This window comes from Trematomus bernacchii, unplaced genomic scaffold (assembly GCF_902827165.1).
Source record: "Trematomus bernacchii unplaced genomic scaffold, fTreBer1.1, whole genome shotgun sequence".
NCBI classification, from domain to species: Eukaryota; Metazoa; Chordata; class Actinopteri; order Perciformes; family Nototheniidae; genus Trematomus; species Trematomus bernacchii.
The window spans coordinates 1,535,917-1,549,772 of NW_022987905.1; the positions used below are offsets into that span (position 1 = coordinate 1,535,917).

At 40.9% G+C, this 13,856-nt stretch overlaps 1 protein-coding gene across 11 annotated transcripts in view; it reads left to right on the plus strand.

Annotated features, from left to right (window-relative positions):
• The window catches only part of kirrel3b (kirre like nephrin family adhesion molecule 3b), a 162,939-nt gene that overhangs the window by 130,808 nt on the left and 18,275 nt on the right, over positions 1–13,856 (plus strand). For all 11 annotated transcript variants that reach the window (XM_034114885.1, XM_034114891.1, XM_034114892.1 and 8 more), the window contains exons 6-9: positions 2,039–2,144; positions 8,196–8,344; positions 8,527–8,654; positions 9,114–9,240. In XM_034114885.1, the coding sequence (XP_033970776.1) occupies positions 2,039–2,144; positions 8,196–8,344; positions 8,527–8,654; positions 9,114–9,240 (510 nt within the window). The remainder of the gene's footprint in view (positions 1–2,038; positions 2,145–8,195; positions 8,345–8,526; positions 8,655–9,113; positions 9,241–13,856) is intronic.

A 13,856-nucleotide genomic window follows, 5' to 3' on the forward strand; every position in this document is an offset into this window, starting at 1 on the left:
TGGTGTGTGTGAGTAGGGAGGTATACGGCACCTGGACCACCTCCCTCTCTGGGGCTTTGTGGCAGCTGAGCCAGCCCAGAGCATCTGCACAGCCACAGGGTAAAAAACATTTTTGCTACACTTCATGCCCACACACACACACACACACACACATTCACACTCCATAACTATGATGTTGTTTGGCTTCATTACAGCGTTGTTTGTGTGCTTCTTTAATTCTGTGTGGATCTCCATGCCCACTATTGCTATTCATCCAAATCCAAACACAGTCCCCAGTTAGTACATTAGTATTATTGAACACAGAGCAGAAAGACTTAGTACACCTTTGAAACAGATGGCTGCACCAGCTTCAAAAAAACCCAGAACCAGCTCTTTTCCTATGTGACTAATCAACTGCCCATGATGCTTTTCCACTGTGTCACTGATACTGAACGGCAATGATGCTGTTGAAGTGGCATTTCATAAACAGTTGCAGTTTTATTTTCAGTAGTTTTCAGTGGGTTTAGGGTAGTTTAAAATATTATTGGAAAAAAACAATTCACAGCTAATCGAGACTATTCTTCCAGTATGTAGACACGACATAAACAATTAAACCAACAGTGTGCGAAAAACTCTTTAAACCTTAACAAATTGGTTTTATTAGTAAATACTCCACAATTGTTCTCATACTGCCTGTGCTGCAGCACCTCTTTTCACCCTCTGTCTGAAAACAGAGCCCAGTCTGCTCTGATTAGTTAGCTGACCGACTCTGTTGTGATAGGTCAACCCTTAAAATATGTCCCGCCCCTTAGCCTATTCACTACAATGTGTTGGAGCTCGAGCAATAGAAGTGTGAGTGTTACATAGTGATGTCATTATGTTGCAGAAGTAAACAATGGAGTCCAATGGCAGGGCAGGGGGGATGTTAGTATTTGCAGACCATTTACCAGCACAAAAAAACCTATATAACACACTACAGGGAGGTGAGAAGACCAAAAAGCATAAACAACTGATCATTGGTCAGTTTGATCAATTTTACCTCGCTGCATTTGAAGTGCTTATCAAAATATAACCGCCTATCTTCAAAAACCTTGACAAATAGCTTCAGCTACTTAAAATGCATCCTCTGAGTCTGTGGCGTAAAAAGCTGTTTGTTTCACATGGGACTGGATTGATATGGAAATTAAAAAGGTATCTTCAAAAGAATCCCACCTTTGTCAATTAGGATAAATGAAGTTGTTTATTAAATTTGAATAATCTGTGTGCTTGTTATTCTAAGCACTGTTTTTAATTGTACTGTATCACAGAGGTTGCTCATTGTTTAAATTGCACTGTGGACCATTCACTGTGTTCAAATGGCCATTTACTAAAACTCATTATCAAGTCAAGTTTGCCTTTGATTCGCAAATGAATATAAAGTAGAAAATAAAAATAGCATGTTCTCTCCCACACCTGTTAAATACACTACAGTGTTATTCAGCAGCTGGGCTTAGACTATTTAGGTGGGTGGCGGAAAGATAACAAATAGGGCATCAAATTATTCGGGAGGTAATTGCCTGTTATTCGGAGAAAATGCTGCCACAGCGTGTGATAAGTTGTCACAACTGTTCTAAATGCTGCCACATTGTGTTGTAGGATAATCGAAATAGAAAGACATTTTCCTTGTGGTTTTAAGTGGAGCATATTTACCAACAGTATGTGTGGTAGAGCTAGATAAAAGGCTGCTGAATCAGTTTTGGGTCACAAGAGAAAAACATTTGGAAAATGTTGGTCCCCTGAATCAAACTAAGAATTGATTTTCATGTTAGAGGGTTTGGCTCCTTTCTTTGGAGGTTGCATGTTTAATAAACTATTTATAAGGTGTCTAATTTGTCTTCTCTGCTAAATATCTTCTAATTGATTTCCTTTCTGAGCATTATTTAGCCTCTGAAAATGTCAGCAACATGGTGTTTGTCTCTTGCATACAGTTCGCCGCAGGATGTCTGAGGAAGCCTCCATTTCTGTAGTTGACTTGTTGTCTTGGTGTCTAAATGTTGTCTTTTTCTCTTTTTGTTTTTAGATCTCCCACTTGTCAATCTCTCAGTGGAACCTCAGCCAGTTATGGAGGGACACCTTGTGAAGTTCCACTGCTCTGCAAAGGCCAACCCTCCTGTCACACTGTACAGGTGAGATCATAACAAAAGATATATTCCAAGGCACAAAAGGGTCATGTAATGTCAAATATAATGAACTGGTGGTACACTTAACTTCAAAAGGATTCTGTAATATTTATGTTAGTTGATAATACATTGTATCAACATTATTATTCAAATGAATCAATGACAGACACCTGCTCTTGATGCCCTGACACCATTATATCTGCCCGCTGTAGAAACAATTCCGATACTCTGTCATGTTGATAAAATATAATAAAAATGTACCTCTTTTGGGAAACCTTGTCTTGTTCCTTTGGGCTGCAGCAAAGCAATACAGGGCTGTGTTGCATAGCTGCTTGCTTTGTGGTCATATCATCTCCCTTGAACATTAAATGTCCATCAGCGTGTTGGAGGAAAGCTGGAAACATAATGTGCGTGACATCTGATGAAGCTGTCAAGATTACAGCTTTTCGGAGATTGGGTTTTGCTATAGCGACATTTTGAAGGCAGGTTTCCCCCCCGGGGGTGTGCTGTGTTTTTATGTGTATGCTGTAAGGAATGTTTGGATATGGATGACAATGCGTACTGTAAGTTTGAGTTGAAGCCCATGCAGGTTTTATTTTAGTTTTATGGTATTTTTTTCTTTTTAAGATGATTCAAATGTCTCAAAAACTGTGTTTACTATCAGTTGTGTGTTTGCTACACTTTTGCTGTTATGTCAAGGTTGATGACGAAATATTTTTTCACTTTATTAACTTCAACAGAAACATGTTAAGGTATTTCAATGCTCTATTAAGCTTTTGTACGAATAAAACACAGTTGCATATTTCATACTATTACTTTACCAGATGGCTGCCCATTTCTTGCTAGCTAACCATACTTACCTTTTACTGTAGCCTGTATAAAACGTATTCAACAACCCTATCACAAGAAAGAATGCTGTTATTTCACAACATGCCAGATTACGTTCAATAACAGGTCTTGTTTATTTTTCTGTGCTTTACACCTACTGTTTAAATAAAGCGTACAATACTACCTGTAGAGGCTCAACACTGGCATAGCTGTACATAAATTGTGCAGTGCAGAATCATCCAATATCTGAGGAAGTCCCTGGGAACTGGGCTTGTAAGAAAATAAATGAAAAACAAATGAATCAATAAAGCAACACATCATGTTCGTCATCCCATTTCCTGTTTCCATTATAATCCCAACCTTATGTTGATTGCCAAACAGCTCCACTGCAAATACAGTTGTAAATGAAATATAACTTGCCATACCGCAAATCAAGTTAGACCGAAAAAGAAAAATGCAACAAAATAAACAAGTGAATTTGTAGACAAACCAGCCTTTCTTGTACTAAAACTGGCAGCAGCTTTGCTCACATTAATGTAATACTTTTCATTTAAGAGATCAAGTCAACAAAGCTGCATTCCTCGTATCCACTTCCTCCGTTTATTAAAGCTTCTTGATGGGCACGTTCTCAGTAACACTTGTTGTTATTTATTGTATTACTTCTGTAATTGTGATAAAACAACTAAATGGACTGTTATTTTTCTGATAAAGTCTTGCATGGCCCTGTAGAAGTGTGATACTCAAGTGATTTGTCAAGAGATGGTTTTCTGCGTGGGAGGTTTTCAAAACATGGCGAACAATAAATGGAATGAAATCGATAGCAAAGGGAATTGGCCGGCTCTGAATCTTGTAATGGTACTGGGAAATGAAATGGATGTACAACACACTCACAGGTGGCCAAACAGAGATGTTGCTTTTTTGATGGATTCTGCCCTTTTGAAAAAGAAAAGGGGGGGAGGGCAGTGATATTGTGGAAAACAAGGTTTGTATTTGATTGTGTCGGTGCATAGACAGGACGTCTATTGCACCAGCAAAGGGATTTCACCTCTATTGTTATGAGAGACTGGATCAATGTTAAATTCAGACTTCTCCCCGGGGTATCAAGAGCTAAGACGTAATAGCAGTTGAGATGACTTTTTCCTTTTAGTTTGACAAACTACAGAGTGAAAAACGGTTGGCTGTTGAAGCTAAAAGGGAGTAAAACTGCCACTTTCCCACTCTCTAATGTATTTCTTCCCTTGTCTCTTTCTTTCCTTATCTTGCTTTTGCTCTGGCTCTCTGTCATTGGAAGAATCCACTGTAGGATTAAATAATATCACACAGACTAATAACTTCTCATACTTCAAGGTTATACTCTCCACCAGTTTCATAGTCTCCCATTTAGATTTATCTGCAAATGTATACATGCCTTTCAGGACTCCCGTGCACCATTGGAGTTCAGGGCATGGCAGAAAGGGGATTTTTGGGGCTCATAATGCTTGCCTGAGAAGCCCCCCCAAAATTCCCCCTAAAGAGCAATATCACTGAGGAGGGCAGGAAGCTGGTCAAGCAGTGTGGGGCCATTTTTCAGTGCTAATACACTCTGTCTACCCGAGATCAGATACGGCACAAGGACAGAGTAGTTCTTAGACTGATGGCCTCTTTTCCATCCCCTAGAGAGCCATCCATTCCCAATGTGCACTGCGCCACTTTGCCATCGTCCAATTCAATGGACACTTGAGACACAGACCCAAGATAGTGGGGGCACTAGCGAAAGGCATGGTGCTTTTCTGCTGCCTACCACCTGTCATGATTGCCACCCTGGTTCAATAAATCTGCCTTTGAACGTGGAAATGGAAATAAGATATATTTCTACAGGTACCTGAACTTTTGCCAGAGCACAGCTCGAGGGGACAGTAAAGAGGGAAGAAGTCAGGGGATCAGGGAGGTGTTGGTGTGGAGGCGGGGGTTGGAAGAGAAGATGAAAGTGTGAATGAAGTAAGAGTAATGGGCATGCCTTTCACTCAGGGAATCAACACTCTCTGAGAGGGAAAGGCGAGTGGGTCGGAACATCTTCATTACTGTTTATAATGGCAGGAGGGCTAACTGGCATACATCATAATCACTCAACCAGCCTCTGATGAAGACACAGAGGGTTTTCTCAGATCCAAACAAGAACCCACCAGAGAGAAGAGAAAGAATACCAAACAAAGCAAATCAGGTCCCATGTCTGCACACACAAGCACACAGCCACAACAAAAGCTCATCCCATGCATGACACTGCAGCAAAAAAAACATTTGAATCCACACCACACTTCTCGTCTCTTTGTTGTTGTTGCTACTGCTGGATTTTTGCTTCAGACTTGTCACCACATTCTCCATATTTTCGCCTCTATATGCACAATTTTGAGGTAGCTAATTGATACACTGTTTCGGTGTCTGGAATATTATTATTTGCGACGCCAGTAAGCAAACATTAGCAGCAGCCACACATGCTTTAAATGCGTCAAGGACAGTAATGTGACTCTAAAGTGTCGGTGTACTAAAGTTAGTTCCTAGGTGCAATGCCTGGAAAGTTGTTCAAAATTGTAGATTAAAGTGCACCTGCAAATACAAATCAATGCGACCATAACAAGCTGAAAATGACCCTGAAAAGTTTGGACTAAACATTTAAAGTCTGTTATCCGACTGAAAAGTTAACTATCAAACTGATTATCAAAGAGGTACAAAAAAGAAGTGACCTGAATTCCCCTTAAAAGTTATTTGTTCAAGGTCTAATGGCATAGCCTATAATATGACACTGTTTTCAAATAGATGGTATACATATTCCTGGACTCGCTTTATTCCATGACATCAAATAAAATTGCTCTGTAATTAATGTCCAAGTCAGAATTACAGCATGCTGTAACCTAACCTGCATATTTATTTTATATTTCTCTGAGAATTTAATCGTCATCACTTTTAATATGCATGTGAGGGAAAGTGGAGCGGCGCTGTGCTGTGCTTAACCATGCCGATAATAACTGTGGGACCTGATTTACGGTGGGTCTTGATGCTGATGGCACAGATACCTGCCTAATTTAATTATTACTGTTTTATTACCTTAATCACATTCAGCAAATACAACCCCCCCTCCTCCTCCCACTTTTCCATGTCTCCTTCCTTCTCTGCTACTATTCACGGCACACTTGTTATCTCTACAACAGTGTCAGCTTCCAGACCAATGAGTATGTGAAAATATACACCTCGTATGCACATGCTTGCACACACAACCACACACACACAGATACTCTTGAGCGCAAAGGATCCACACCTTTTGTCTGAATCAAATCCCTGAATAGGAAGCAGCAGTGTGAAGTGAGTCAGCTTTTGAGTAAGCTCGCACCGGCTCTTCTAACCTCCCAATGGGAATGCAGGTGTTTGTGTTACCCTGGGCCAGCTATGTTTAGACATGAGTCTTGGACAAGGCCCAGCACATCAACAGAGCTCCCCTCAGACATCGGCATTCAGTCTCTATTCGCTCCAACACCGTCAAGGACTCCCAAACTTGGCTGCAGCAACCTCCTATCGGGAGCAGCAGACTGCCCCAGCATCTGTCCTATACTCTCTTACAACTCCTACAGTATGAGCTGGTAGAGTGTAGATGGAAACAGTAACATGATATTTGTACATCACACATCATTGTCGAAATAGTCAACAGTTCAACAGAGCACATTCTCCAAGACGTCTCTTTAGTTGTGCTGGAGCATTTGATCATGTCACATGGGCTTCATATGCTGATGGAGTCTATCCAGCTGTCATAGAAATGCCGTTGGTATTTTTTTCCTTCTAGGCACTATTTACTATTTATCAGTTCATAGAAAACCCCCGGAACAGCTTATAAATGGACTTGAGATATTTGTTTTCAGATAAGCCAATGTGATCAAGAAGTCCACAAAGTGCTCTGAAGACAAAATTGAATTTACAACATCTAGACTATTCAACAAAAAGTTGGATGACTCCATCTGCCAATGAGGACAAGACCACAAGCTGGCCACACAGTGCGCCTTACGGAGAGATTGCCAACTGCTTTTTTTTTTTTTTAACTTGTCACCACCAGGTGTTACTTATACCATCGATATTGGTCTTTACACTTCTCCGTCCAAGTATGGTATGCATTAGTTTGTTTACGCGAAATGCCAGACACTATACAAGTAGTACTACCAGGTATGTAACAGGCCAAAAACAACTGTCTACAATTGTTTCAACATTTTGGGAAATAAAGGTGTTGCAAAGCTCTCTGCTGTATGCTTGTCATACATGAAAACAACTTTGAAAAGATGTAGTACTGGAAAAAAATAAAAGTGCAAAACAATCCCAGGAAGCCCAATTAGGATTCTGCATCACGTCACTCGCTGATTGAATGAGGTAATCTGTTCTCATTTAAATGATAGCATTTCAGTGAAGCATGAGGCCAGCTTAGTCAGGGAAAACAAATGCGTTCCCTATCCCGTGAAAACTGCTCTCCGTACCGTCAGGAATATAAAATGGAGACAGGCGCCGGTTCCGTTGTTGTTGTTTTTCGTTTGCCACATCAGCATGCAGCCACATCTCTATTGTGGAGGATGGAAGAGTTTAGATGCACGATGCATTGTATGTCCCACAGCACCGTCAAAATGCTCCAAAGAGACCCAAGACATCAACAGATGCCTTCGCTTCACTTTTATAAATGGGCCTTGTCTGATGTAGCAGCAGAGAGCCATCCACACCACGCAGAGCGAGACGCCGCTGCCTGTGACATCATAAAAGTCTCATCTAAACACGTGGCTGCGATCTGTATCCCTGTCACAGAAGCTATCACTCACAAACACAAACAGATGTTCTTTATGTGATCCCGTGTCAATTTATTTACATCAGCGGTTGTGTGGAATACAGTCCGTGTCAACCGACGTCTTCATACTGTAGGTAAGGGCGCTACCCATTTGTCATTCTGTGATTTGTTTTTCTAAGCTGGCACTCTGCGCTGCTCTCTCTGCCTCGCGTAATGAGGAACGTCTGTCTGCTCCCAGTCACCAGGGAGCTTGTCACAGCATGGAGGGCTGCCACCAAAATATGCTGAAGCCAGCACAGAAAAACCTTCTCCAGAATGATGATTTATTCGCACAAAAGAATGCTATTGACAGAAGACGGTGTGAAAACCCGTCTTAATTCCTCTCCCCCTTTTCCCTTCATTTCTCATTTCCAACCGTCTTCTAATCTCTGTCTCACCAGGTGGGCCAAAGGAGGAAGCATAATCAAGGAGGTCTCCAGCGACACATATGAGGTTATTGTAGACCACTCCTTCTTTACAGAGCCCGTCTCCTGCGAGGTTACCAACCCTCTTGGCAGCACCAACATCAGCCGCAATGTGGACGTCCACTGTGAGTGGCTCCTTAAGAAATACTGCATGCCTTTCCAATAATGCCCGCAGCGTGATAATGCATGGTTTATGGATTCTTACTGCCTTGTTTATTTTGACGAGGAGATGCAAGGGCTGGCGCGAACACAGCTGATGCTTGATTATTGATGTAGCACAGACAATAAATGATGTTTATTTCAACAGTTGGTCCTCGCATGGCTGCGGAGCCTCAGTCCTTGCAGGTGGACCTTGGATCTGATGCCGTGTTCAACTGTGCCTGGACAGGAAATCCCTCTCTTACTATAGTGTGGATGAAGAGGGGCTCTGGAGTGGTGAGTGTATTGATGTGTTACTGTGGCTTACAAAAGAGTCAAAGCTGCTTTTCTCTGATAAAGCCTATTGTATATTGGACTTTATATGTTTTCAGCATCATGAAATTCTCTTGGTGGATTATTTGATGTGATAATCATGTGTTGTTAACCCTACGATTTTGAGTCATTACATTCCCAGCCTGATGACATGCTCTCAGTTGAGATCTGTTGATTTGATCCACACATTCCGACATTCCACCTTTTCATTTTGTCAACACCAAAGGCCAAAGCCAACCCATTTTCTCGACTGAGCTCAGATACTAAATTGGATTTTAATAATTGAGGAGAGGTGCCCTTTAAGGTATTAAATGGGGCCTTTTTTGTCTCGCCTTCAAGTAACATTGCCTTGAAGCTAACTCCAATGTGAAGGTCCCTTTGCTGTCACTGCTTTTGACCGTCTTTGATTTTGTTTTGCTGCAGGTTCTTAGCAATGAAAACCTCCTGACGCTGAAATCCGTCAGACAGGAGGATGCTGGGAAATACGTTTGCCGCGCTGTGGTCCCGCGCGTAGGAAACGGGGAGAAGGATGTGTCTCTCACTGTCAATGGTAAGCAGTGTTATTGATATGTCTTTCACACAGACAGGCTCAAATGCACACCCACAAAGTTGTCAAATGCATTCACATACAAGCGTGAATCCTGGGGTCAACAGTGGCAAAAAAAAATCAATTTGTCACAGGAGTCAGTCTTCTGTTCCCTCCGTGATATATAAAAGCCTTGAATCTGAAAAGCTTCCAACAGAATATGCAGCTTTATGTCTTCGCTGTATTTTCATTTGTTGTTAGTATCGCTAGTTCATTTTACCAGGCATACACAGGAGCAAAACAGAAGCCCACACACGCCCACACATTAACGCACCAGTATGTGGCACATAGCATGCACATGCTAATGAATTTTCACGAGAAAGCAAAAGACATCGACTGTCATCATTGTGAAGCCTTTGAAGAGAAAAAGCAATAAATATAGACTTACTCTTTACAAGATGTGGTCACACATTGCATGAACAGGTGAAATGTACTAAAATGCTAATTATATTCTGTGTGAGTCACAGTGAAGCTGCCTTTTCTGAGGCACTGACTGACTAATGAATACCAGCCTTGGTGGGAGACCTGGCAACTCTCAAACAAATGACTTCATTATCAGTGCTTAATATTCAGGAAGCATGCCTAGCTGTGGCAGAGGATCTTAGTTGTGGGATTTGCATCTAACATCTTCCACTTTCCATGTGTCCATCTGAGATAAATCGGAGCCAAAATTAAGAAAAAAAGGGTTTTAAGCAGCTGGCGGGATGATGTTGAGCTAATGCTGAGATCATTGAACATTTTCGAAAGCTAACAAAAGAGTTTGCCTGTAAGCAACCCTGGTGCTGATTTGGGGTTGAATACATCAAGCAACAAACAGCGTGTGTTAAGATGTTCTTTTCAAAACCCAGACGTCAGCTTTGCATATCAGAGAGAATGGGATACCAGTATTCCCTCCAGCACAAGATCAGAACCATGACTTTCTATGAACTGCAACAAGCCCCCTCCTTCTTTGCCAGGAATTCGGTTGATATCAAGGCAGAAGAGGCGTAAGGAAAAATCATGACTAATTTATCCAATTCTGTTGATAGCAACCTACACTGGCATCCTTTCTGCCGCCTTAATGTCTAAACAGAATACATAACTTACAATATATCAGAACATGTCCACGAATCTCTTTGGAGAACGTGTTGTTTTGAAAAAAAGACGCCGTGAGAGAAAGAAGATGGATTGTTTTAATAAAGATTATAACACAACATAACTCCGAGCACACTGGGAAAGCGTACAACCAAAGCTGAAATGGCATGTTTATTTAGTCTCTGCGGACTTCACTCGAGCACGTTCTGGATGTCTCTTAGTTTGTCTTTTTATCTGCTCATATGCATCCTCTATTATTTTGCGTCTTGCACCTCCCTGCCTGTATTGGTATTTGACATTCAAAAGCCTGCTTCCCTTTTACCCTTCTGAATAATTGAAATTCATCAGTTTTTTTTTCCGAACCACATGAGGAATCTTCTTACCCGGTCCTTGAGGCGAATCGGATTGTCAAACTTGTGAAAGTGCAAACACTGTGGTTGAAGTGGTGGTGTGTTGGGAGTGGGAGTGGGGGGGGGGGTGTCCCTCCTGAGGTTCATTGATTGTCCTATGCCACTGTCTCAGCTGCAGATAAATGGGAGCGCTCCTCACCTCTCATCAGCTTTTAAGCCCTACATCACTGACATCAGCAGGACTCAATGGTTCCAGACAGTGAATAACTAACATAACAGATGAGCAAGACACCATGATACAGTAGATCTCGGGCAATGCTGTGCATATTTTACGCGTTCAGTGTCTGCTGTTGCACATTTAAATGTTTCTTTGCTGTTTGTTTTCCCTGCAGTTATCCCCCGATTTCTTAAAGCCATCATTTAAATTCCATGTGTTTATAATTTGTCATTCAGTCTGTCTCTCGCGTCTCTGTCGTTGTGTGTCACTGGCTCCCACTGTGGCAAACCACATAGACATGAGGATTCCTGCTTTCCCTGGGGACGAATGTAATTTAATTATAATCAAACAGCTAGCAGGGGAGGCAGTTTGTGTTTAAGTCACTAATGGATACATATTGCTTACTCCAGTCAAACATTTTCAGAGCGGAAAAGCGTTTCTGCATCTCAAAAGCACTAGCCAAGCAACTACGTGTGTAAGAGAGGACTGTGCACGTCCATGCGTGTGATTATTTATATAGCATTTAATATATATGCATGGCTTTAACCATAGTCCTGCAGAAGTTGGAAGTTATCTGACATGCTTGAAAGGATTTAAATTGTGTACTTAAGAACCATATATTCATGCAATACATATTAATTAATATATCCACAAGCCTAAGTAGATCTGTAGATTTGTGTTAGGCGCAATATGTTTAACGACATACAGTACTTGGGCAGTAGATAAAATCCCATTACGACAGAAAGGGAGAGGGATGGACGGAAAATCACTGATTATCCCACAAAGCAACGGGTTTTTATATATGTGTTTTTCTGTCTCTGGACAGCCTTTGTGTGTCTGGGCATTCTGCATATGAGCATTCAATTATTATTCAAACTGGCACCAACATCAATTGCAACACTGCAAATGAATGGAGAAGGAGAAAACTGCTTTTGAAATGCAACACACGTATACTAAAATGTAGCACATTACAAACTCAATTACTTCATACTGCCTTCAAATTATGATGGTGAGTATGACTATCAGCAGAGTGTTCAGGTGTTCAAGCAAGATGTATCATATTACTGACAGCTGGTCTCACCTAACTAGCCACTTCCTTCCACCTCTGAAAACTTTTGCAGAACATTTACAAACAGCCATTAATTGGATAAAGTCACCAAATATTTGAAATCGTATTGTTTAGCCTCACTCAAAACTAACATTACTGACAATCTGTGTCAAGTCCTTTAGACTATTAAGGCCAGTTAAGTATTTAAAGTTAACTCATGTGTCATTGTTCTTGCTAATACCTAAACATCCCCGTACAATGCCGTTTGAACACACTGCCCAATTTGACGTCAAACCACATATAAAACCAACCTTAATTTGACCAACTACATTTCAGCATGGTAACATACAGTATGATCTGCATGCCTGGAAGACTCACTTACTTGCATATACCTTCCAATAATTCCCCTCTATGTTTAAAAAACTAGAAGTGGGGTTTTATTACAGGATAGTTCATAGTGAAGTTTAGACTTGGAAGGTTTTTAGAGCACAACAGATCTGAGGTCAGCAGCTCCAAGGTGCTCTGTTTCTCTCGGGAGGGCGAATGGTTGAGCTATGCCCCTCGGTACATCCAGTGATGTGGAAAGGAAGTTTGGAAATAAGCAGCCAGCCCATTAGAGGTCAGTTCCCGCTAATAATAATCCCTGGATTTCAACTTGGATCTTAAAGTGGTAGCTAGAAGTTAACTTCAACTATATTATCTCAACAAAGGCCATTAAAGCTATAGGCCAACATAATAATAACAATATTTAGATATTTTAGATTTCTGTCAATGTTTTCTCTTCGATCATTTTCCTCGCTGATATCATCAGTTCGCATGCTCTTTAGGTGTAATTGCTTTGGCTAATCACATCAATACTTTTGTTTAGATAAAAACATAATAAGTGGTTCTCCAGTGTTGGATTAAAATGGTGTGTATTGTCATGAGGCAGATTAATTAACCTATTAATGTGACCGTACCACAAAGTCTGTAAATACTGGTTTAAATGACTATTTCAGCACCATTTGACTTCTCATATTCGGATAAAGGGCTAATTATGGCTATAGGATGAACTGAAGAGTGTCATCTGTTCTGAGTTATTACTGTAAATGTATTTCACAGTGTGAAGCGAAGACAGTATGGCTCGCACTGCATGCAGCAAAATACATGGGGAGAAATGACAGTCTGGTCCCTGTTGTAAAGACGTCTTGAGCCAAAGCGTGGTGAGGCTTTCAGGAGCATTCGGGGTAAGAAAGGGACTATTTCTGCATAAGTTAAAAGTGATGGCTGCGTCAGCTGACCAATTACGGACGAAGATGACATTCTTTGTAATTTGCTGATTTTAAGGGAATGCAGGTTTCTGTTGTTGATTGCAAGTTGCTTTGGATACAAGCATCAGCTAAATGAAATGTAATGTAAAATGTCATGCATCCACTCACTACTGTTATATATATATAGCATACAATAGATGGACTCAAACAGCAGGGAAGTTACCCTTCAATCAGCAGTAATGACTATCCCCCACAGCTATACACACACATCCACACACATCCACAAGCTACTGTATGTAGATAAATAACAATTCACTCACTCTCACTTACCAATATGTGGACCGGTTAGACTGGAATGTCTTAAATAAGAGAGTTCGAAATTCAAAATCTCAAATACACTTGTGAAAATCATTTGTATACATATATACAATTATTTCTATACAAGTATGTATCTATATCTTTACTGTGATTATACCTCAGAAACCAAAGTTAGTTTACTCCACTAAATATGATCCCCTCACCATGGATCTCTCCCAGAGGACAAAGGAGCCACCAGTGACCACACCAGGCCCTCTTCTTCTGTTTCAGTTGCCCTGTTGGTGTATCATGTTCTCTTTTATCTCCAAAGAAAAGAGAGATAT